The 24,549-nt window shown below is 40.9% G+C and overlaps 1 protein-coding gene across 2 annotated transcripts; it reads right to left on the bottom strand.

Moving 5' to 3' along the window:
• Positions 1 to 8,927: 8,927 nt before the first annotated feature.
• LOC116999912 (carboxymethylenebutenolidase homolog) lies at positions 8,928 to 17,441 on the bottom strand. 2 transcript variants are annotated; one of them, XM_033067038.2, is made up of 7 exons: positions 17,151 to 17,441; positions 15,536 to 15,660; positions 14,483 to 14,705; positions 12,830 to 12,937; positions 11,664 to 11,806; positions 10,414 to 10,505; positions 8,928 to 9,430 (listed from the first exon to the last, which is right to left on the bottom strand). In XM_033067038.2, exons 3-7 carry the CDS (start codon positions 14,695 to 14,697, stop codon positions 9,251 to 9,253), a joined length of 738 nt encoding a protein of 245 aa, XP_032922929.1. In that variant the 5' UTR covers positions 14,698 to 14,705; positions 15,536 to 15,660; positions 17,151 to 17,441; the 3' UTR covers positions 8,928 to 9,250. The 2 variants fall into 2 exon arrangements, with proteins under 2 accessions (XP_032922929.1, XP_032922938.1); XM_033067047.2 differs by lacking the exon at positions 15,536 to 15,660.
• Between the last annotated feature and the right edge of the window lie 7,108 nt (positions 17,442 to 24,549).

The following is a 24,549-nucleotide window of genomic DNA, read 5'->3' as shown; positions in this document are numbered from 1 at the left end:
AAGTCTGACATCTTGACAAACTCACATCTTGAGTTAAATACATCTTTGTCACTTTCCCAGGACCGTGGTTGCTGGCATGACTCTTGCTACATCTGCAAGGTTACTGGAGGGAAGAGGTAAGAAATTTAGACTGGTTTGGAGAAAATATAACAGTGGAAACTGGACTCAAATGGCACTGGAGGGGTGATATTAAACTAAAGAAAAGTGCATTAATTGAACAGATTCATTTACCCAGTTTGAAATTCAGTTCCAAAGAATTGATCTGTTAAATTCAAGACCTTCAAGACTTAATTCTTCTGAATCAGGGACCTTCTAGAGTCTGAGCTTCACCTTCCCTTGCCACTGTGGTCCAATGATCGATCTCTGGTGTGAGATGACACTAAGTGAATACCTAGGTATATGAATAGCTGAGGACCTGGGACAACAAAGAACAGCAGGCAGATATACAGACATACAGGTGGAATCTGAAGAGACAGAAAAATCTCCTTAGCCTGGATGGACACACATGGCAAGGGTAGGGATTTCAAGTTCAACATCCCTGCACCCACAATTCTTCTTTGCACAGAAACAAGGAGGCAGGACAGCTGTGGCAGACTTGAGGAGGACTGTGATTTGCTAGTTTGGGCTTGCCTTCTTACTATCCTACCCTGTGGGAGCTGTCAGTTGCTGTGGGTTCTGGAGATTTTTCAGGTTGCATAGCCCATCCAGGGAACTACCTTCTGAGGAATGATCTGTGGACATGACACAAGCTAGGCTACCCAACTGTGCTTCACTCCTAGGGGAGCTCAGGTACAGCTGAAATCTTCCAAAAAGATTTCATCAGCCTCGCTGATCACATGGAAACAGGCTTCTGTCAAGGGAGGCTGAGAGCCTTCCATCATCAGAGAGCTGGAGAGAGCCACTGGTGTGGAGATGTTAGCAGGGATTGTTTCAGAGATGAAAGGAACCCAAAAAAAGAAGGTCTTTTGACCTTGAGTTGTCCCTCAATCCATGGTAACTCCATCAATTGCAACACAATTGCTTCAACTTGCAGCATATTTTGACTCAAATTGTACTTGTATTCTAAAGGAGATAAGTTCAGAATGATTCCAACAAAATTATGTGTAGTATGAAGAGAAGCTAGACCTAGCATAGCAAAAAAAGCCCCAACCCATAAAAACAAAATTAAAAAAAAATTAACCAACCAAAAAAAACCCCCACAACCAATGCAAAATAGTAAGACCTGGAATTCAATGTTAATATATTAAAGGATCTTATTTCCTGGACAATTCTAAATTTCAAAAACTAGGTGGGGCTGGAGAGGAGGGGGAGAGCAGGGAGGGGAGAAGGAGGGCAGTGTCCTCAGACTTTCTAAAACCACAATGTCAATAATTCCTGGAGGAACGCAGAGCACCTAGAGTGACTGTGTATCATTCCCAACCATCAAGTTTCCTGAGATACTGCTGCTCTCCACCATTGTGCGCATTTAGTTCAGTACCAGCTCACTTCTACTGTAGAACCTCATAGCATAGATGAGCCAGCACAGATCACAAGCTTGTGCTACAGGACACTTGTCTTCCTTTGCGGGCACATTTATGTAAGTTCATTTAAGGCATTGTTATCAGCATCAGTCTTCTGCTCAGATGAAATTGAAAGTGATTTTCTTCATAGTTCCTGACTCAGATTTGTGACCATGGCCAGCTGTCAGTGGCAAGTCAAGACAAGAAGTAGATAATTTGCTCCATGAGGGAAGACACAGATCAAAGCCTATTCCATAACAACCACATAAAGTCCTTAAAAACCATTTCTTGGTGTTCCTGCACTATACTCTGCTATTTCTTCAGAGGAGGACATGTCTGGGGTATTTGTGATAATCTGGCTGGACCATGAGAGTGGTGCCTGTGTCATGTTGTCCAGTGGCTCTCGGCCACAGCTTGGAAAGATGAATGCTCTCCAGCTAATGAGCTATTTTATTTCAGTGATCTCATGTTTAAAGCATCATTTCCTCAGTCTTAGGCTCTCCCGCGGGGTCAGTAAATTCCTCATTCAAAGAAGATTTTAATTCCTTGGTGAGTGACAAGCTGGAATGGCGATTTGAGCCCTAATCCCTCTTTTGAGTGGTGAATGAAGCATCTTGTCATTAGTACATTAGACAGATGCTATCAGAGATATCATGGGAATAGCAAGCACCTTCAATCTGAGCCAGCTGGAAAGCAGTAAGGCTTGGAATGGTACCCTCTCCACCCCATTAGCCTGCAGGGAGCTGCCAAGCCCTCCCCAGCTCCCTCTTACTGGTATAGCATGAACCTATACAGACATCTTTCTTTTCCTTTCTCTTCCAGCTCTTTTCCTGACTTCAGACTCACCATCCCCCAGTTTACATGGAAGAAAGAAATAATTAACTCTTTATTAATTCCTGATTTACCTCTTGTTTTGAATTGTTTACCTTGACTTTCTACCGAAACATCCTGACACGTTTGTCTTCAGCCCCCTTTGCATGTACCACTTGGCATCAGCCCAGCAGAAAAAGTACATTTAGAGAGAAAATGAAACTAGGGCTCAGCAAGGGAAAGGGGTGGGTGAGAAAAATCCCAGGTGGTGATTTTTTCCCAAGAAGCTTTTGTCTTACTGAGGAGTAAGTTCCATCCTCTCACCGATTTTGCTGACTGCTTCCTGGCATTATCTTGGGTTGAGCAATTCCTGAGAATTTAGCTTTGAACTTTGACATACGATTTACCAATCACGCAGCAACAGCCATGAAGCAACAGAAGGCCACCTGTCTCCTAGAGTGCCATTGCTCACAGTGTGATGGAGAAAGGCTTAGTGACAGTCAGAAGTGTTTATCTCCTCAAATCTCTTGGGTACCTGGCATCCTCTGCCTTGCCTTTCCGGTGCTGACTCATTGCCTCTCCTTTGAAGCAGATCTCCCTTTACCTCTCTCCACAGTGTACCTCCACTTAGTACTGCTGAATTTTTGCTCCTCTTTAATGGAGACATCTCTGCTAACATTACATAGTGTTCAGTCAGGGCTGATTCCTGGCTCATTAAGTCAGGAAAGTGGAGCAGAGGCATGAGATACTTGTGATTTCAGGAGGCACCACCACTGCCCATGTTTTTTCCTCACCTTAGCACCCCACGTCTGAATTTCCTGCCTAACCTCTCCCTGTCCCTTTTCTATTGTCTTTTCTATACCACCTTTTATTTACCTATTTGATTTTCCATCTGGCTGTCCTCACTAATAATCAACAGATTATTAGTAAAGAAAACAATGAATGGACGAACACGGACTAGTGAAAGTGATCTTCAAGGGTCAGTCTCAGATCTCCTTTTCTCCTGTTCACAGTGTCACTATTGCTTTGTGCTGAAGTTCTGGAATACTCTTACTTTTGCCATAACTCTGATTTTCATCAAACAGCACCACTCTCTGCTCTCTTCAGTGACTACCTCCCACATTTTTGCTCTTCACAGCCAACTGTTCATTCTCTCTTCATCCCGCTGGGTAACTCTTCACTTTTTGTCTGTTCCAGCTTTATCAGACTCCTTCTGCTTCCTTCTTCTCAAGCTTGCTGGAAAGATCCTAAAACTCTTCCTGTTCTGTGGTCTCTGCTGCTCTGCATGGAGTGACTTAGGTAGCTGCAGTCACTTAGGTGTCCATAGGTAGCTGCTCACAGATATTCAATCTGCAAAAAGTGACAAATGTGCAAAAGTGAGATGTTGTGCAGACAGATAATTAGGTCTGGGCCTCAGCAGTGTTTTGCAGAGGCAAAAAAGGATAGAACTGTATGCCCTCTAGCCCTGCTGCCAGTCACTACAGTACAAGCCCAGTCCCACTTTGCTATGCATAATAATTCAAGCTGATACAGTCTGCTAAGATTGTTTAACTAATCACCCACCTGAGGAGGCTCTGCAGCTTTAGCCCAGCTCAGGCTGTGAGCAGAACAAATTAATGTTTGCTTGCCACAGCCTTGAGATGGGCAAGCACAGCAGTGCTACCCTCTGCCTTGGTGTTACATAGCAAAGGGGCATCAGCAAAGGGTGGGCTGGAGATGAGCAGCAATTAATAATGCTGCTGCAGGACATTGTTACTCCCATTTTTTTCAGCTTAGAGAGATTTTACTGATGTGATTTCACAGTTATATCAGCAAAGAAAGTCCCATCATTTTATTTATTTAGTTTTTCTTACACTATTTGTTATACACCACTATAGAGAACATTCTTCTGGTTATCACATCTGAAAACACAGGTGTGATATACAACCTGTACAGAGCAGGAACAACCCTGAGTAGGAGGACACCTCTACCATACCTTGCCCTTGGAGCCAGAAGTTGGTTTCATCTGCAGTAGATAACACACATGAGTGAGTCTGTCCCTTTAATTTTCACCCAAGGTACATCTGTGTCTCAGAAAGAAAAATTCAGAGTGATTTTGGAGCTAAACCAGCTGGGTGAGGAGAAGAGGGGAAAGGCAGGACAATCACAAGCTCTCATTCTATTCAAGCTATCCAACAGGATCAACTTACCTTGCACTGCTAACCTTCCCTGAGTTGCTACCCTACTGCTGGCCTACTGACAGGGAGAGCTTTCACAGCTCACTGCTCTCCAAAGCAGCATCACAGAGCACTGCAAACTACAGTTCTTGCAAATATATACAACAACATGCAAGCTTATCCTTTCCCCCACATCTCTTTCTTCTTGCAAACATCCATGCCTAAAAATTACCTTCTGCTTTTTGCTCAAAGCAGTCAGAGGGAAATAAAAGGTTTTTTCTTTACTGAAAGACAAAGTTTTTTTACTTTGGCTTAGCCACCCATCTAAAGTTTCTTAGCAACTTTCTCAGTTTTCTAAGGATTCTGCAAAAAAAAGAAAGAACTTTAAAGAAATTGTCAACAATTTGTAAGCTCAACAACTGGAAGTAAAACTGAAGAACAGCTTATTAGTGCAGTTGGAATAACTTGCAATCCCCCTAACAAATTACATTAGCATAGTTTTGCTGAAGTTCTGGGCAAACTACCAGCCCAGATGTGAAATTTCCTCATGAGCTCTTAGTACAGCAGTGGCAGGGAGGGAAGGAAAGGAAATGTATTGCCACAGGTGTCACCATCTGCTCCACTGATGGTCTGAAAGGGGAACTTTGTTTTGAAGCTTCACTAGCCCATTCTACTCCTCACTTTCTGAAATTTATCATTCTGTTATTCACTGGGCTTTGATAAACTTCAGTGCCAAATGTGAGAAATCAGAAAATAAGCAAAGTGTGCTGGAGACTTCTGAGAGTATAAAGAGGAAGTAGGTACCAAATTCCCATGGGAGCTCTGACTAAAGTGCTTTCAGTGGATCTACCTTTATTTTTTTCTTATTCCAAATGAAACTAGATTGTTCTTTGCCCCTGTGACGAAACAACCTACATCAGAAATTGTGTCCTCAGTGCGCCTTTCTAGTGCCTAAGCTACCACTCCTGGTCTGTGGCAAAACACATTGAATTCTCATCAGTTAAAGGCATGGACTCCAGTTTGATCACAACCTATGTAGGCAACTACAGTCCTAAACAGCAAACTGTGAATGTGGCAAAAATGGATTACAACAAGGCATTCAGATGAGCTGGACCTGAATCTATTGGTGTCGTCATCTCTATCACATCTTCCATCAATTCTTCAACTTCCATCAAGTTCAAATTCTGGTCAGACTTCTGGCCCTGAAGCCTCACTAATCCAGCATAGCAATCATTCAGCTCTTTCCCTAGGGCCGGCTTTGAAGAAAAAAATAAGACAAAAAAGCCCTTTCAAGACCTAGCAGCATAGTTCCTTGGAGTCAGAGGTTGCAGCTGAGGAAGAGCTGCTCCCCACATCCATCCAGTTGGTGCTGTATAGAGGGACATATTTTTAAAGCAAGTGCACAGTCTCTTATGATGTACGATAAAGCACAGATGCCCCTCCTGCCTGCAGGCCAGAAGGTGGAGGGCATTTTTTTATAGTGAATGAGTGTACAGTCTTTTATGGGAATATTGGCACTGCTATGTATGTATGTCCGGTGGGGAGTGTGAGGGAAGCAGGAGTGCATTTCTTCATCTTTGCTGATAATGGCCTCTGCACTAAAGGCCCATTCCAATTTAGGAGTCAAAGAAGCTGAGAAAATTTAACAAGATAAAACAGTGGCTATCTGGTTTAGACATCACAGTGAAAAAAAAACCAACCAAAAATAAATGTGAACTTGACCGTGAGCAATGCAGAAAAAGGAACAGAGTGGAAGAAGCATTTTGTGGATTAAAATCTGTTGCCATAATGATTTAACTGAAACTCATAAAAAAGCTCCCATTCAGCATGTAAAAAGGTAAGCAAATTGGAGTAGAAGTTAAGCTTGTGCAATATTAAACTGATTAAAGATAACAGATGCTATCAAAATGCTTGTGCCAGCATTGAGTTTTCTGAGTTTTTCATCTTAGTGTATTTTACAGAATCACAAAATCACTGGTAAGGTTGGAAGAGACCACAGTGTGTCATCTGGTCCAACCTCCTTGCTCAAACAGGGTCATCCTAGAGCTCATTGCACAGGATTGCATCCAGTCTTGGAATACCTTCAGTGACGGAGACTCCACAGCTGCTCTGAACAATCTGCTCCAGTGCTCCGTCACCTGCACAGTAAAGTTCTTCCTCATATGCAGGTGGAACTTCCCATACATTCTGCCCATTGCCTCTTGTCCTACTGCCTGGCACCGCCAAGAAGAGCCTGGCTCTGTTCTCTTGACCCCTTCCCTTCAGATACTGACAGACACACATGAGGTCCCCTCAGCCATCTCCCCTTGAGGCTGAACAGGCCCAGTTCTCTCAGCTTCTCCTTGTAAGAGAGATGTTCCGGTTCCCTCCCCTCATCAACTTTGTTGCCCTCCTCTGGACTCATTACAGGAACTCCATATCTCTCTTTTACTGAGGAAGGCAGAACTGGACACAACACTCCAGATGTGGCCTCACCAGAGCTGAGTAGAGGATAATGTCCCTTGAACTGCTAGCAATAACTTTTTCTAATGCACCTTTTTTTTTTTCTATAAAATCATATATAATAAAATACAACACCTCTCTTACAGCAAGAGACTGAATTCTCCAAGGAAAATTAATTTTGGCAACATGGTCTTTAGTTTTACAGTCTTTCTCCATCTCAGGGGGAAATTGGCAACACTTAGCCATATTTCCTAAGACATCTGTTCACTCACATAAAAACTGAGCTGGACAGGTTTGCCAACCAAGACATTACCTTCAGAGAAACCAAGGCTCGTTTGTTTAAAATCCAAATGAGGAAATAGTTGTAGAGAGTTCAGTTTCATCATCCCTCTCTGTTCTCATAGCAACCCTGATAAATTTGGCATGAATCCAGAGCTGGGAACTGAATTTACACTTTACAGATTACCTGAACCACAAGCCTACATTGCTTCCTTCTAGGAAGGTTTGTGCATTGTTATGTTCCCATTCCCTAGAGCTGGGCAGGCATACACGTCAGATGTGCCTGTGCCAGTGCATGGAGGTGTCTGCAGCTCTCTCCCGGGAAACTTCTCCTCTTCTGAGAGCCATGCCAGGACTGGCAGGAAGCACAGAAGTCACTGTCTGGCCCTTCCCTCTGTCTATAAGTCACTGGGAATCTGCATAGATTGAGCCCTAGGGAGGATCAGGGGAGGCATCATGGAGCTTCTCCAGTGTGGAGGGTCTATTTCTTCTAGCATGGAAACCACGCCCTGCAGACCTGAGGAGGCTTTCCCTGCACTGGCTGCACCCAGTAAGAACTGAAGGCTCATCTCTCCTGAAATCATTGAGCAAGAAGATGGAAACACAATGTGCAGTGTCCAAACCACAGAACAGCAATACTTACTGACCAGGGGCATGAACCAAGGAGCAGAGGAAGATTTTGTATTTTTGCCTCAGAGATCCACATGAAATCTTTTTGAAAGGTAGGAGATTTTCTTTGATATCAACCAACCAGTGCACTGCAGAAGCATCTTCTCATGGGACATACAGAGTGCATTGCAGGAGGGAAGGAATGATGTGAAGAAGGGGGTTGAAATGGAAGGGTGGTTGAAGCACTGCTGGGGATTTGGGACCTGAGGTGGGACCCACATGGTGGGAGACTCCAAAGAGAGACCATGGAGTTCAGACAGACATGCAGCTACAACTCCACCACAGACTACTTAGGCCCCCAGCTAGAAAAGCGCCAGAGGGAATGTGACTTCCTGAGGGAGCTGGCAGGCATGGCTGGCAGCAGCAAACTAAAAAATAAAGAATGTTGTGGATCAGTGGAAACCACAGAAGGGCTGCAACTTGAAAGGCAATATTCTGTGAAAGCTCCCTGGGCTCACATGTATTTGCCTGAGAGGAAAATAGGCAATGTTCAGGACAGTATTTTAGCCACATCTATTCCTTCAGCATCACAAATACAGGCAGGACCTCACCACATGGTTTTGGGAATTACACTGGGAGGGTCCAAAGGAGCTGAAACAGGGTGATGTTCCCCCAGTCACTAGGAATGGGCTGTGCCTTACCAATACCCAATAAAATCAGAGCGGACAGAAACCTGAAGATAAAGGAAAGATTTGTGGAGGTGAGGAAGTAATGTTGGAGGTTGGTTTAGATTAAACTATGAATTAGGTTCAGTAGGTAGGGCAACCATGAAACCATGAGAGATGAAGGATTTGCATCAAGATAATAGTGAAATTATGTAGTTTCCTCTAACCTCTTCACTTCAGTCATGGTTCCCAACTTTTTGCAGTTCCCTTTCTGCTCACATACACTTCTTTCCCTTTTCTAGCTCCCTTTTCACTAATTCTGAATAGGATACTCTGTTTCCAAGAAAATCTCCCAGCCTTCCAACCCAGAACTATATTTACCTAAAAGCTGAAAATCTTGGAGCTGAAAATCTCACAGCTAAACAACGCTAAACACAGCTTTAAGGAGAGAATTTATCAAGTGTGGGCAGAGTTTCAATGATTTTTAATAGTGTTGACATTGATATAAAAAATTTAAACTTTCAGGTGCTGGAAAATATGCAATAAGAAATTCTAATAATTTTAAAATATACAAGACCAGTGTTAAAAACCTGCTTTACATTTATAGCTTTCAGCATTTGAAAAATCATTTCTAAGCCCCTACTTAGAAGGTAAGAGCAAATAAGTAGTGTTATTGCAGAAGAGTTTTACAAAATATTTTTATGGTTGTAAAAACATCTTAAGCAATATAGCCTGTATTATTTTCTGATTTCCTACAACAATTGATTTTGTTTAATGCCATTAATTTAATCTAAAGATATTTATTCAGCCAGTTGATCATATCCTTTCTTCCTTCCTCAATATAAGGTTTGTCTTGAGGATTGATATCTTCTCTTTTGCGATGCACAAACCCATGTGTCTGTCCAGGGTAAATTTTAACTTCATAATCAACTTTACAGTTTTGTTTAAGCTTCTGCTCCAGCGAGGTGACCTGTAACACAGAACATTCTATGTTGGCTGAGTACACAGCTAACATGTTCTATATTTACAGTCCCAAAACTGTCCTCATTTTCTACTTTTCTGAAAGACATAATTTATCCTTGCCACTGTTTTCTCTTCTACTAATTTTATACTTAAATGCATTTCTGTTACTGCACTTGTTTTATTTAACTAGGCTTTTTTTCCCCCAATAAAATACCAGCATGTAACTGTATAAAATGTAAAAAAAAAGTAATATGAAATACTTTGAATACCTGTAAGGGTAAAAAAACCCTACTGCTCAGCATCATGAGAAATAGTAAATACTGTAGGAGTTGCTGCTGATAGACCTAACATAAAAAAAAAAATGGGGCAAGAGTTTGAATTAATTTGAAGTCGAGGGAGGAGGGGCAGAGACAAAATCAGCAGTTCAAAGTGATCAGAATTTTTGCTAGGAAAGTTAAAGCCAACATGACTCAATAAAAACATGTTTCCCTTTGTTCCCCCTGGCAGATAATCATCTTTCTCCAATGACTCCCCACTAAGGCTCCAGAGAAAGGCTGCTGAGAGAGTGACAGAAAGGACAATCTCTGCAGGACAGTGGAAAAAGGAAAAGGATAGCCACAGGATCTTTTTAATTCTCCTGTAACAAGTGATTCCATTGGAACAGGCAGATTTTATGGACCATTGGTATCACTAAAAAGCATCTCCAATCTTAAATTTGTCAGAAGGTTTTCTTTGGAGTCCTGCTCTTTTCCTAGGAACTGATGAGAATCGTCCAAATTTTCAAACAGAAACAAAAATTCTTTTTAGTGTCATGGTAAAACTTTTTGGTTTGGGAATAAACAACATAAATTTGTGCAGAAATACTGTAAGAAATAATGAAAGAGAAAGAAGACTGCAAATTAGTTTTCTACTTTGTTTTCATTAAAAACCAAATTACAAAACAAGCATGAAAAGCATTAAAAAGACAAATATCTGTGATAGGAAACTCACCTGCTCCAATGGAATAACGTCATCCTTCTCGCCAAAAATGAAGAAGGTAGGATGCAGCAAACTGTGTTTGTCCTCAAAACGGCTGATCACTCCTAAGGAAGAAGAAAACATACATACAATGAGTTATGCTACCTAAAGTAGCTAAAACACTACAAAATTTATACAGTGAAACTTCAGAACGTTTTCATCAGTTACAGCTGATCAGTCTGTAATGGAATTTAACACACTTTGCTTAAAAGTCCCTTTTGTTGTGAAATGTTTGCAGTCTCATTAAAGATAATATCTGTTTTGTGTAAAAGAGACCAGAGATCAGTTCGGTGGGAAAAAAATCAGGAAAGAATTGTTACACTTGTCCCATTTTTGGGGGTTGCTTTAAGCAACTGCTTCTGACCACTGTCAGAGACAGGGTTCTGTGAGAGATGGACACTTTGGAACTGCTCATGTCTGGCTTGGGAAAACCATTTTTAAGATAATTGTAAATTTTCATCATTCCACATACATGGTAACAATTTAAGTGTACATATATTTACACTGATATCATTTCATAACAAATTGACATTGCAATTTTGACTATTCAAACATATTTAAATAAATGTTACAGTAGAATTAACCAGCTGCCACCCTGCCTGCTCTTTTTATTCCTGAGATTACTACAACAAAAAAGTAAAATATTAGCAAGTAACACTGTTGAATCAACTCAACTGAGCAGCATATCAATGCAGCAAAACAATCCCAATAATCTTTCTGGAAAAATACCTTCAATTTGCTTTCACCTCTAATTAATATAAGTTGGTCTGGGCTCTGTAGAAGTACAGAAGTTAATAAGAAAAGTATCAAAGGCAGCATGAATGCATTGAGTAATATATGAGAGTACAGGGTTAAAGCAGAGAGTTAAAAAATGTTTCCTATTAGTAATGAGGGACCATTGTCTAAAAGATGTAAAAGATATGCCCAGAAGCCCTTCTGTCATCACCAGCCAAGAGGAACCTCAGCCATAGTGAGGCTGTGGCATTTGGCATTCCCTTCACAAATGTCATCCTGGTCATGCCACTCTTTAAATACACAGAACTTGCTGGGTACACTCAAGTGTAAAAATATGAGTGTGCAAAATCAAATCACTTATAGATAATTTGTAGTAAAATCACCTTGTTCTCTAGATGTCACACTGAATTTTGTTACAGCAACGGCCCTACAGAATTGCTTCCTGCAGTGGTATTCTGCTCAGAATGCAGCAGGTATTTCAGGCTTACCATAGATGGACACTCCAGTCTTTAAGTGAGGATTTTTCAGCATCAGATGTTGCACTGCTGCTCCACCCCAGCAAAACCCAATGACACCAATCTTCTTTGCACCACATTGGTCCTTTAGATACTTGAGGACGACATCAACTTCTCTGAGACACGCAAATGAAAGTGAATTAAGGCTCTAGCCTGTTTCTCTGGCCTCCTTGGTGGTTGCTACTCAAAGACTGGGTGGGCATCAGTCTGCTTCTGGGATGTCTTTGCATCACTCCTGGTTTTTCCCTTACTTATCAAATTGTCTTTATCTCAACCCATGAGTTTTCTTGCTTTGTTTCCCTTATTCTCTCCCCCTTCCTCTTGTGAGAGCAACTGGGTGGTCCAGATTGTTGGCTGCTGGCCACAAAACTACTATATTATTATTGATTTCTAAAATAGAAGACAAACTCCGGGTGAGAAGACAAAAGAGAAAATCATTCTTCCTAGATGACTGTTACTAGGACATGAGGTGACTTTATGAACAGCAGTCCAGTTAATTTCACAAATAGCAGCAGTTATCATATAGACTAAAAAAATAAAAGTTTGAGAACACACAGCCAGTTCAAGAGCATCCTGTTATCACAAATGTGACTTACATGCAAAGTATCTCTCACAAGGATGACAAAATTTTATAAAATTGTGGAAGCAAATTTCAAATTATTTTTTCTAAATCAGCTGTTACTTTATGCAATCAAGCTATGTGTCAGATAAAAATGGGAAAAATACAGAAAAGTGGGAAAACAGTATGCTTTGAACTAGCTGTGATCTGATGAGGAGCAGAAGAAATACAGTGTGTGTATTAGCACCCTATCTAAAATCCATGGAATTTTCCTTCCTGAGGGATCCAAGTGGCCTAAGTGAGTTCCATTGCTGATTCTTTTCTTTTGAGTCATTAATTTTGCTTCTACTTTATGTACAAACACTGGGCACTTTTATTCTTCAGATATCTATTTTTATCCATAAAGCACCACTCACATAACCACGAGCTTGTCCCATGAGCTGCATGAAATTTCTGTTTGTGGACATCTAGCTATATTTGACCCGCTAATAATTTAGGATCTAATTTTACATTTTTACTGAGGTAGAAATTCCTATGAAACACGGATGTCCCCTCAGTGGACAAGGAACAATGGCTGTACTTGTCTGTTTTGCCGGCATCTCGTGTTTTCACCCAATCATTGAAAGTTGCCCAGTCGTTAGAAGGTTTCCAAGCTTCTTGTCCCACAAAAAAATCTGGGCAGATGGCTCTGCAAGAAAAATGAAAAATATTTTATGTCCATGAAAAAATACTGGAAAAGGATTAAAAGGAAGACCATATGTACTACACATCAAATTCCTTTTGCTGAATACATAGAACTTAACCCATACCAAAGCATTTTACCAGCAATCCTCAAAGATATTCTACATCTGATAAGAAGACTCTATAATTTCCAGTTACATTTTTCCCTGTTAAAATTCATTACTTAATTTGATAAACTGTTAACTGTAACTGAAATTCTTGGTGGTTTCCTACCATACTTAAATAAAGAAATCCAAAACCAAACCAAAGAAACTACAATTTACACGATATGTATGTTTATCCCAGAAGGAACACTAACCCAGTAATACAGGAAAGAGGATACTCAATATGCTTTTCACATATTTGAGAATTTGTTTCTCTATTTGGCACAAGCTAATACACTTTCCCTTCATAGAAAGATGTTCAGCTTCTTTGGAATTTTTACCACAACAGCCAAGTTGCACAGAGGAAAGGAGGAAGCAGACTGCTTCAGGCTCATGAAGGATGAAAGATGCAGAATAGGAAAATTTTCTGTTTCCCCTCTCTTCTTATGCACTTACCTACAGTAATTTCACGAATACAAGCCGCACCAATTTGACTAAGATTTTGCTCCTAAACCGGAAATGCGGCTAATACTCAGGAGCGGCTAATATGTGAATAATTTTCTGACATTTACAACCTCAGAAGTGCCAGCCAGAGCGCCGAGCTGAGTTGCTGCAAAGTCGGCATTTTGCGATTGTTACAAATTGCTACTCTGTTGCACCACAGGTGGAGCCTGGCTGCCTGCAGGCAGCACGGGGGGCGGGGAGAGAGGAGGGAGAGCTCTTTCCTTCCTTCCTCTGCCGCAGCCCAGGGGAGAGACAGGGGGGCCCCGCGCCGCCATTGCCGTGGCCCGGGGAGGAGAGGGGGGACCCGGGCCGCCCCTGCCACGGCTCGGGGAGGCGGCGGGGGGCTCCATCCCTGCCTGCCACCACAGGGCAGCGCCGGGCCATGGTGACCGAGCCCAGTGGCAGCGGCAGCTGGCCCCCAGTGGCCCCGCCGAGCGGCAGCGCCAGGCTGGGCTACCTGGCCCCATCAGCAGCCCCTAGCAGGCCGAGCCTGCACAGCCTTAGCTGAGCCAGTAGACCCCGCCCTGCCGCCATTCTGTTACTATTTGGCAACTTTGTTGCACGCAGGTCCTCGCTGCGAACGACAGAGCGGCTTATATTCAGGTGCGGCTTATTTATGGACAAAAAACGAAATATTTGCCAACACCCAGGGATGCGGCTTATACTCAGTGCGGCTTGTATTCGTGAATTTACTGTACTAAGACTGTTAACTATAAGACATCGTTATGGTGAGAGTACTCAATTATTTTAGACTTCTTTCACTGTTTTACCAGAAAGCTCCTTGGAGAAAGGAGTAAGGAAAGACTGTGATATTATTTGTGTTTGTATGGTTTATATGAGGAAAGAAAATGGTTCAACAAACTTTCTTATTAAAAAGACACTTTGACAAGAGTAGTATTTCTTACATGTATCCATTAGTTGCTAGCATATCAGCGATGTATCTGGTGTTTGGGAGCTGCCATCCAAATATATCGTGAATCACAATCACAGCTTTGTCAGTGCTGGCAGAAGGTTTGCAGACATACGCCTTGATGTGCCCAACTTGTACCTCCTGCCCACGGCCTCCATAGTCAAACCTGTCCCCAATATCACATGGGCAGGGCCTCGATTCATTGGCCATGTGTGACGCTAAAGAATAAAAAATATCCAGTAGAGAAAACCAAAGCATGGCACACTGAAAAACATCAGAAGACATCAGGTATCACCCACTATTGAATTTTTTAATCACTACAGTAATAGGATGAACATGCTCATTACTGCTTGATCTAAAATGAAGCATTAGTTAATAAGCCCGTTAGGTTATTTAACATAAATAAGATTCTTGTTAGAGTTTCTCATGTTATGAAGTCTTCAGCAGGGACCTGGTGCATGCTAGGATTTCCATGCCCTACAGTGAGTAGTGCAGTAAAAACAAAGTTATGAGCAAGCAGCAGAGCAAACATCACAAATTATTTACATAGCAATAAAGCCAGTCCTTCCACTCTTCATCATGTGTATTTTGTGTCAAGAATGTCTTTAGTAGACAGTAAGGCTTAATACAAGACTCAGCATTTTGAAACACAAAAAACAACAGCTACTGTGTAGAAAGATATAATTACACATTATATTTTCATCCAGGGACTTAAAATATTACATAACTGAAATTTTCAGTGTCAATAAATCCTTTTTCTAATGGCTTTAGCCTCAGATGTTGCAGACTTTTGAAAAAGCATACTTAAGAAACATGTCAAGAAAAATGTACCAGCACAAGTCAGAGTATAAAACTGTATTTCTTGAATATTAAATAAAGAATGCATTAGAACTCCAAGACAGGAAAAAACAAAACTGAACATAAAATCCAAAAGCTTAAAGTTGAGCCAAATCTTTTATCAAGAAGATAAGAGTAGGGTATGGTTAATTTTTTTCAAACTATTGCTTAAATGAAAATAAAAAAGTAAATCACAAAGGTCAAAAAGTACCTGCAGAATCTAACACATCTGTATGTAGCTCCTTGGACTCAAGTTAATGATTTTCTGCCATCAAGCTTAGTTTAACCAACTGAGTGAACAGACCTGAATAACTCCTTTGAATATTCACAGAGCATCTACAAATGATTCAAGAACACAGAAAGAATTTAGATAAAGCTTTGCCCAATCTCTCTACAGATAAATCATGTATGTTACCACAGAAACTTTGCTAGTAAAGAAAAAAGGATCTTCAAATTTGACTGTGTCAAAAATACAGAGAGAAAGAGAAAAAAAGCAGATTACTGAACTTGTCCCTGGACAACTGGGACTTAAAGATTTGTGGCAGTAAAGGAACACCTTTAGGAATGCCAACAGATAACTTGGCAGCCAGAAAAACTGGAGAGAATTCCAGAGGCCAATACATTCTCGATTCGCAGACTTTAAAACCTAGAATCTCCCAAGCAGTATCACCAGGGCTAGACTGCAGATATGAGGAGATTTCATTCTTGCAGATCAGTTCAAGACAAGCTGTGTCATATTTGAAAGCTGTATTATCTCTAGGTACGTATCTACACTAGTACTCTACCTTTTCTAAATAAACCAATCCCATAAGTGTCCTTTTTTTCCTTACATGTTGTGGTCTCATATATATGACTTCTAATTTGAAATAAGTTTACCAGGAAAAAATGAATGAATAAATGAGCATATAAGGCAAAATACAGTGCAAATGTATTATAGGAAGAAGCTCATAACTAATTTTCCATTCACAAACTGTTTCCTTTTAATTAGACTAAATTAAAAAATATTGCAAAAGCAGGGATTATCTATTAAAGAAACATATTTCAGAACTCCAGAAACACAAATACAATGCCCTTACCAGTATATCCCCGAAGGCTTTAATTGAAAACATCTCATACTATCTGATAAAATGTAAAGCAACACATAGAACATGAAATATTTAAAGATGTAGACATATTTACTGATGAAAACATCTCCAGATACAAGACTCTGAGGGGTAGCAGTGGCTTGTATGGTTTATCAGCCATAGAGACTCACAAGCTCTGTAGCATAGGCAAGACACTTCAGTGTTTCTGCATCTGTTGTAGTGCATACAAACAGCATCTTTTTCCATTTCTAAGATGCTATTGAAACATTACCTAAAAATTGATTTCCCCCTCTTATCAAAGCTATTATTTTAGGAGGATCTGAAAACCCATAGCCTTGGTGTACCACCATTTCCACCTGCAAGCACTTGAGAATTTAATGGAAGAGCAAACAAGAATTAATTTTCAGCTACTTGAATCTACAGCCAGTAAAAATACAGCTATTGCAGTGTGGCACCATCACCTTCAACACACTCTCCTGAGTCTTCCTTCTCAGAGGTCTTCCCCACCTCTGGAGGGAAAATAAAAGCTTTCTGAAACATCATCACAAACAGAAAAAGAAAGGAAGAAATAGAAAGGGAAAAAGGCAACCCCCAAGTGCATTTAAATGAGCTTGCACTCTGCCTGCAAATAAAATGAAAGTCTCCCGAACATGCTGAGTCACACCTCGCCAGCATTTGTTCTGCGTTTCTGGGAGAAAAAGGCAGGAGTTTAAACTAAAACCCAAGCAGACCTACACGTACCTGTGGCACTGCAGGTGAGCAGGATGCAGGAGCAGGATGCAGGAGCTGAGCCTGGATGGCTGCGGCGGAATCGGATCCCCAAAGCAAGCGCTAACTCACAAAACCAGAGGGTGAGCGCAAGGATCAGGCTCCTTTAAAAGAGAGTTACATAAGCCCGTGGCTTTATCTTTGTGCCTGGAGCAGTGACGAGGGACTCTCTTTAAAGCTGTTCATTTCACTGCGAGCATAGGCGGGGTGTGCTGCCATGGGGAGCTGAGCGCCGAGCCTTCTCCTGAGCCCACGCGAGATGGTATTCACCCCTGGAGGGCTTTTCCTTTCAGTTTTGAAAACATGTTGATTTAGCGGAACAATCCATCTAGAAAAAAAAAAAAAACAACACTGTTTTTTTTTGTTTTTTTTTTTAAGGGTGTTTCTTTGTTTTTAAAGGCTAGGGTCACCCACTTTTAAACACTACATTGGCATAATCAGTTCCTTAGATTATTCATCCATGGGTAAGAGGCATATTTAAAGTCATCAGAGGGCTGAGGTAGTGGAGATGTCATTTCAAAGCTCTGTACTAGACAAAGCTTACACACCACAGGAAAAGTACTTTCTCTTCAGAGTGAAAACAAGTAGTATGTAAGAAAGTAATAGCTTTTGAGATTGCTGGACGTCCATGCTATACAATAAATGTCTAAAATACATTTTTATCCTATCACAGGATATTTTATACATTTTTTTTCTTTTTCATTTTTAATCTCTGGCTGACCCTTGTATCCTTCCCATTCTCCTGATTTTCTTTTTATGGGATTATTAGGATTATTTTTAAAAGACCTTTAGCTAAATATATTAGCAATCCAAAATTCTCTGTTTCCTCAGAGGTGCACCTATAAAGTAGACTTAATGCACGCTAGTCTACCAGACTTTCGTCTTAGAGGTTTAGTCCTCAAATATAAGGTGTTTGCTCATATTCTAAGTAACTTCGTTGGTGCTCTTTGTTTGGAATCCCTAAAATAAAGTTAAACAAAAAAAGCCCATCCAAGAATTCGAGAGCAAAGTCATAAGACTCAAAACCCAGCCCTTTTGTTTTACGTTTTTGGTTCTTCCCACTTGTATGCCACAAATTATAGCACATAATTACATTAGGTACTCCATATCAACTTTAGAGAGCAGCACTCAAATAAATGGGAGAACAATTGTGAGTTTTCCTCATTTCTAGATAGCAGCAATGCTTACAGAACCTTCTCTCCACTAGAGCTGTTTAACCACATTTCCACATTCTTAGTCATGTGGCCCTTGAAGTAATTCTTTGTACATAAGACTATTCCACTTCACCTTAATATAAAAGTTAAACTGCTTTTAATTTGATTCCCTATTGTTTCATGTTCCTTGCTAAACAATCCATTCTGATTTTTCACTTAGAAGTCAAAACTTAATTCTATGCATCCATGATCTCCCTACATGCATTTAGCTGCACTTTGCAATGTAAACACACGCCTCTTTCAGATCTCACATTTCCACTTACTCAGAGACTTACAGTTTTATCATTTATCAATATTTGGCTGTACTTGTAGTTACTATAATAATATATATTACCTATATATTTATAAAATAGACATTTATAAAAAAACTATGATAATATGATTTGGTAGCTATCTGCCCTTACATTTCACAAAAATTCTGCATGTCAGTTTGTTTTTTTTCTTTTTGCTTAGTCACAGTGTTAGTGTTACAGTTCACATGCCGTTCCAGAATTTATGAATGACTGCCATTCTCTAAATAGATGTCCTGATCGTCCTCTCCCACATTAACAAACCTCTAATGCTAAAGGAACACCATTAATGTGAAGTTATCCACGTTTGACACTGGGGAAATTAAAGCGCTATACACTTCTATAGATTTCTGCATTCTTCTCCTGGAAAATATGTATTATGACAGCTGTATCACACAGGAAACAGCTGCATTTAGATATTACATATAGGTGGTGTCACATGGAAGTCAGCAGTTAATCAGCAGTTTCAGATCAGAATTCTCTGAAGACCTGCCCATGAGAACGATGGAGGGCCATTAGCAGCATGTAAAGTAGGAAAAACTTAACAATCCCATTAAGAGAAATACAGGTCATTAGTACTGTTGGCTATCTTTACATGAGAGATACTACAATAAATATTCCTCTGACAGTATATTTAATTTGAGAGACTGTCATTAGTAAAATTAAGACCTCCCTAAATTACATTTTTCTCCCCATTTAAATGACATGCAGTCTTTATCTGTAGCATTGAAAAGGTGAAAAGGGTCATACACTCATGTTTGGCTTTCTTATAGCTTTAGAAGCCAGCACTTAATGAAGACATGAGGCAGCTGGTTTCAAACTAATGATCACGAGCCTTTCTCCCTCTTTAATTATGAGGCATAATTAAACCATGGAAATCACTGTCACAAGGTGTGCTAGAGCTCAGAAGTTCAAGCAAGTTCCAAAAGGGTCTGGCAAATCCACAGACTCTTGGTCCACCAGCGGCCATTTGACAGAGTTGGAGGATGGCATTAGAAACTTCTAGCTCAGAAAACCCCTGAAGCACAGGTTGCCAGGATGTTTAGCAAGGGGGGATATTCCCTACTGCTGGCCATAAATGGAGGATGGCTGCTGAGGCAGATGCAGTCTTGAGCTGGTGCAGCATGGAGAATTTTATATCACTGACAGAAAAACTAAGGACCAAGATACATCATGCAAAAACATGGATTGTTTTTGAGATGTGAGATTTCTTCTTTGGGCAGCAGCCATGGTTGCAAGCCTCACATTAAAATGCCCTGTCAGGACCAATAGAAAAAACTAGTGTATAGCAAAGGACAGGTCCCTGTGTATATTACTCCAAAACAGCAGTGAGATTTTAATAAAACTTTTTTACTTGGGTTGGTAACCTACTTTTAAAAATGAAAGAGAGAGACAGAGAGAGAGTTCATTATTTGCCTACATCTAGTTCCATTTTTCTGCTTGTTTTTTTGATCTTCAAGCACTATTAGGAGGCTGAGTTTTAACTCATGATTTAGGATGGAAATTAAAACATGCAGAAATCAAAGAAGATGGTAGTTATTAGCATATTTGACGAAAAGGAATGAAGTCATCTTTTTTCAGCAAAAATTAAAAGTTTAGGGTCCATGAGATTGGATATATCATCAGAAACTTTGATTAGTCCTAGAAAAGATGAAAACAAAATCTTTGATTGACATTTTAGGGGAAATCCAGTCTCAAATAGAGCATTTGCTTCTCCAGTGAGAAATTTTCATATCTCACACAGTATGCAGCCATATGTACTAGCTTTATTTTGAAGCTAATGGTATCATGGCTCCTCAAAGGACATCTTTCTAGATTAAAACTCTCTTTAAGACAGTTTCTTAGCGTAGACTGAATATCTGAATTAAGGCTTCAAAGATATCACCTGTGCGTACAAGCTTTAGCACTTTCAAACTGTCTGGGAAAAACAATGCTTTAGGAAGTAGTCCAAAATGTACAGTCTAAGAACATCAGGAAAGGGCAGCTCAGCTATCCCAGCTTCTTGAGCAGAGCACAGAAGGAAAGCTGGTGTTAAAATAACTGCAATCTAACTTTACAGAGCAGCTACAACAGAAATAACACTCTGCTCCTGGGTGAAGTTCTAGCTCTGCAGTATGCAGAGCAGTAGTAAGCAGGAAAAAGGAAGCTAAATTGGGAAAGTGACCCAAGGACAACGTGTTTGTCTGTCCACATCCAAAATAAGGACATGGCTGCCATGACCCGTTCCAAAACTAGGAACCAATATCCTCACCACCGTATTCTTTGCACACTATCCTTCCAACTCTGCTAAAAATACCTCTCTTCATCAGGTGATAGCCTCATTTGTAAAGCTGATGCTACAGCAAGTGTTTAGGCTACACAACACACTTATGCATGTGTACCTGCTTGTGCTACATTCTTGGATTTACCCACCATGGAGAGAAGCACCGGCCTTTAATTCCGAGTGTGTGATCATCAGGTGACCTACATCAACACCACCCACTCAAAAACCAGTGACCCCTAATTTCTTTGCACCACACTGCTCCCTTAGGTAGTTCAGTACAGCATCAGCTTCTCTGGAACGTGTAAGAGAATGAAAATCAAGTAACCACAGTAAAACCAGTATTTGAAAATATGAAAATGTAGAGATGCATGTGACTGTCACCATATTATGCTGATACTACATTTTCTTTTGCATCCTTAATTAATTATTTTGGGTAAGTATTGGAGGTTGCTAATCTGATATCAGAAAGAGAAAAAAAAAATATCTCAATGGGATTCAATAAAAAAGCAACATAACAACATCAAAGAAAACAAGAGGATGGATTGGAAAAGGATGGATATTAACTACACACCTTCCTAAGCGTTAAAAAAGCTTACCATTCTGTGAGAAGCTGGACAAATTTTTGCTTTGTAAGTTTTGATAGAAAAGTAGTAAAAACCTCTCTAGAAAATACTACTTATTAGCCATAGAAAATGCTGACAGTAACTGTAAATTGTTATCTGGGATATTTGTTGCAGGGAAGTCAATGTAACAAACATGGTAGATGTTTTCAGAATTTACAACATAGCCTGAAATACGTTTTGCTGAGATGCTATGTTCTGAAAATACCCATTTACCCCTGCAGCATGTGTCACCACGCAGAGACTGTAAGTTCTGGTGGGAGCAGGGTGGCAGTTCAGGCTTTCACATCACCTCCAGGCTGTTCCCAGCTCCAGTTCCTCAGCCCCTTGGGCACCAGTGAGATTCCCCAATAACCAGCCTCGCAAACACAGCATTATCTGCCAACACACAAACACACACAACAATCAAATTAAGTGCCAAGAAATTCTCTCCTGACTGGAGCTGACACCCGAAACGTGGGAATTGCCTGTAAGAAATGCCAGGCAGCGCCCAACCCTGCCTTCCCATTGCAGCAGACAGGGGACAGATTCCAAGCTAAAAAGTTTCCAAGACAACTGACCGCTCTGAGACAGGAGCACTCTGGAAATGATTCAGTTATGTATCCCATAACCTTCTCACCAAACAGCCAACCTCAGCAGCGTTCAGTGCAGCTACTCCCAATAATGCAAGATATTTGCTCTCCCAGGAAAGTTAATTAGTTTGGCCTCTAATTAGTCTGACCCCTTCTGAGTGTTGTCTTGCCAGCAGTTCCCTGCCTGTTATTAAGGCAGCAGAGCCTGCTAGTGACAGATCTTTGCTGATAAATATGCAGGCAGTGTTGCACACAGGAGGGGAAGATGGGATACTCCTCCTGGCTCCCAGCACCACGTTCCTTAGGGAGCCACTGGCCCCTCACTCTGCCTGATGATGCAGCTATCACCTCCCTGGGAGCAATTACACCATGCTGGGAAACTTCTCTGGCCCAATAAATAGCTACTTTCTTCTTTCCATACAACGCCTTAAAGGATCAGTTTGCTAGACTCGGTGAGACACCAGATCAGAATTACGGTTTCTCACAATTTGAGTCACTGCGCACTTTTAAACTGGGCTTTTTGAAGCAGAGGAAGCAACTTTTGTCAACAGCAGACGACAAAAGTTCTTCACCAAGCTGCTACTAAGAGAGTAGTCCTTGAATTCTCTTTAAGGCAAAATCATTGATTCCATCCACTTCTAGGAAGTCATTTCAAAAGGCCACTTTTGCTAGTGGAGCTAAAATAGCTGCATACAATCTCAAACAAAACAAAACCGAAAGAAACCTCAAACTAAACCAAACAAAAAAAAAACAAAAAAAAAAAAAGAAAAGGAGAAAAAGGCAGTTTTTGACAGCAGCAGGCAATTTGATATCCAGCTCCCTGACATTTTACTTTGTGTATATTCCTGCCAGCTCAAGTTTTCAGCCAGCCAATCCTGAAATTCAGACCACTCATCAGAAAGCTTCCAAACTTCTCTTCCTGAAAAGAGTCTGGGCAGCTGGCTCTGCACACACAAAAACCAAAATTGAATTAATTATTCACACACTGAGATTTGTTTTTTCTTTTGGCCCTTCATTGCATGGAAGGTGTCTACCCAGACAAAATTTTGACACCTTTTTTCCTGAGTGTGAAGTTAAGACCTTCAGTGCTCTTTATGCGCCAACTTTGTTGGGTTATCTAATAGTTGCTAAGAAGCTGTTTGTTACAAAAGCACATCAGTCTCAAAAGGCACAATCACAGATGTTAAAGTCTATGTTAAGTTTTGTTATAGAGTCCCAAATAGAAGCAGAAGCTGCTCTTGTCAAGGTCCCGGGAAGCTGATGTTGCTGTGGCAGCTCCTGTCTTGTTCTTGGGTGTTGATGCTGGTAAGCAAAGCAAAGCAAAGCTAAATAGAAAAGCAATGGCAAAAGCACTAACTGTCTCCAGTACATAATTTTATATAGGATTTTTCCAACAAGCCAGCACACAAACTAAAACCCACTACTTAACTTACTAGAACTCTAATTTTTTTAACATGCTAGAATACATATAAATGACGCATATGACCTATCTTGTTCTATCTGAAAAATGTAAGCAATATTCTTACTAGAGCTCTATTATGTTTAAGCACTATCTACAATCACGTTCTTGGAGCCTGCACTGAAAACATTAGTACATTTTTTAACCTTCACTAAAATTTGTTCTACTCTGGCATCTAAACCTTTTACTCACTAAAAGCACTGAAGCTCATTCTAAAACTTACTGACTTACTTACTTATCCTAAAACTTAAACTTACAGTAATTTCATGAATACAAGCCGCAGCAAGAAGACTAAAATTTTGGTGGAAACCCGGAAATGCGGCCAATATTCCGGTGCGGCTAATCTATGGACAAAAATGTGATATCTGCCCTTACCTAGTATCATGCTGGTCCAGTCCCGAGCCAAAACAGTCTGAAATCCATGGTTTCCCGTTGTTCCGACGATGAACCAATCAGAGAACAGCTTATTGCCTGCCTGTGGATGGCGGCGTTACTGAGGGGCGGGGGTTGTTATCGGGGTGAGTTACCTCGGCAGTTCGATAAAAGTGTGTGATATTTCTCTGTACTTTTTAAAGTGTTTTCAGTCTTGTGCGGCTACGGGGCTGGCTGGGCTCGCAGGGAGAGGGCTGGGGGAGCCTCTCTCCCCGCAGGGAGAGGGGTAGAACGGCCACTCAGCTCGCAGGGAGAGGGCTACAATGGCCACTCCCCCCGCGGGCCGCGAGGGCTACAACGGCCGCTCCTGTGCCAGCACAGAGATGTGGCTCCGCTCGGAGCTCAGCTGCCTGCCCGCGCGGCTGAGCGGCTGTTTAAAGGCAACGTGGATCCATTGGGAATGCTCGCAAAATGACCACACTATTGTTCCTGTCTTTTTCGGCTTGTAAATAAAGGGTGTGTCTTTTTTCACTTGGAAACAATGTTTCCGAGGTCAGCAGTAAGCCAGTAAGCCCCGGCGAT

This window comes from Catharus ustulatus, chromosome 1 (genome assembly GCF_009819885.2).
Source record: "Catharus ustulatus isolate bCatUst1 chromosome 1, bCatUst1.pri.v2, whole genome shotgun sequence".
Taxonomy (NCBI): Eukaryota; Metazoa; Chordata; class Aves; order Passeriformes; family Turdidae; genus Catharus; species Catharus ustulatus.
This window is presented reverse-complemented; position numbering and strand designations above follow the sequence as displayed.

Coding starts and splice junctions, on each gene's coding strand:
- LOC116999912 (XM_033067038.2), bottom strand. CDS start 14,697: ATGGCCAATGAATCGAGGCCCTGCCCATGTGATATTGGGGACAGGTTT. Junction 10,506..11,663: donor GACTGGAGTGTCCATCTATG/GTAAGCCTGAAA, acceptor CTTCTTCCTTAG/GAGTGATCAGCCGTTTTGAG. Junction 9,431..10,413: donor ACGTTATTCCATTGGAGCAG/GTGAGTTTCCTA, acceptor TCTGTGTTACAG/GTCACCTCGCTGGAGCAGAA.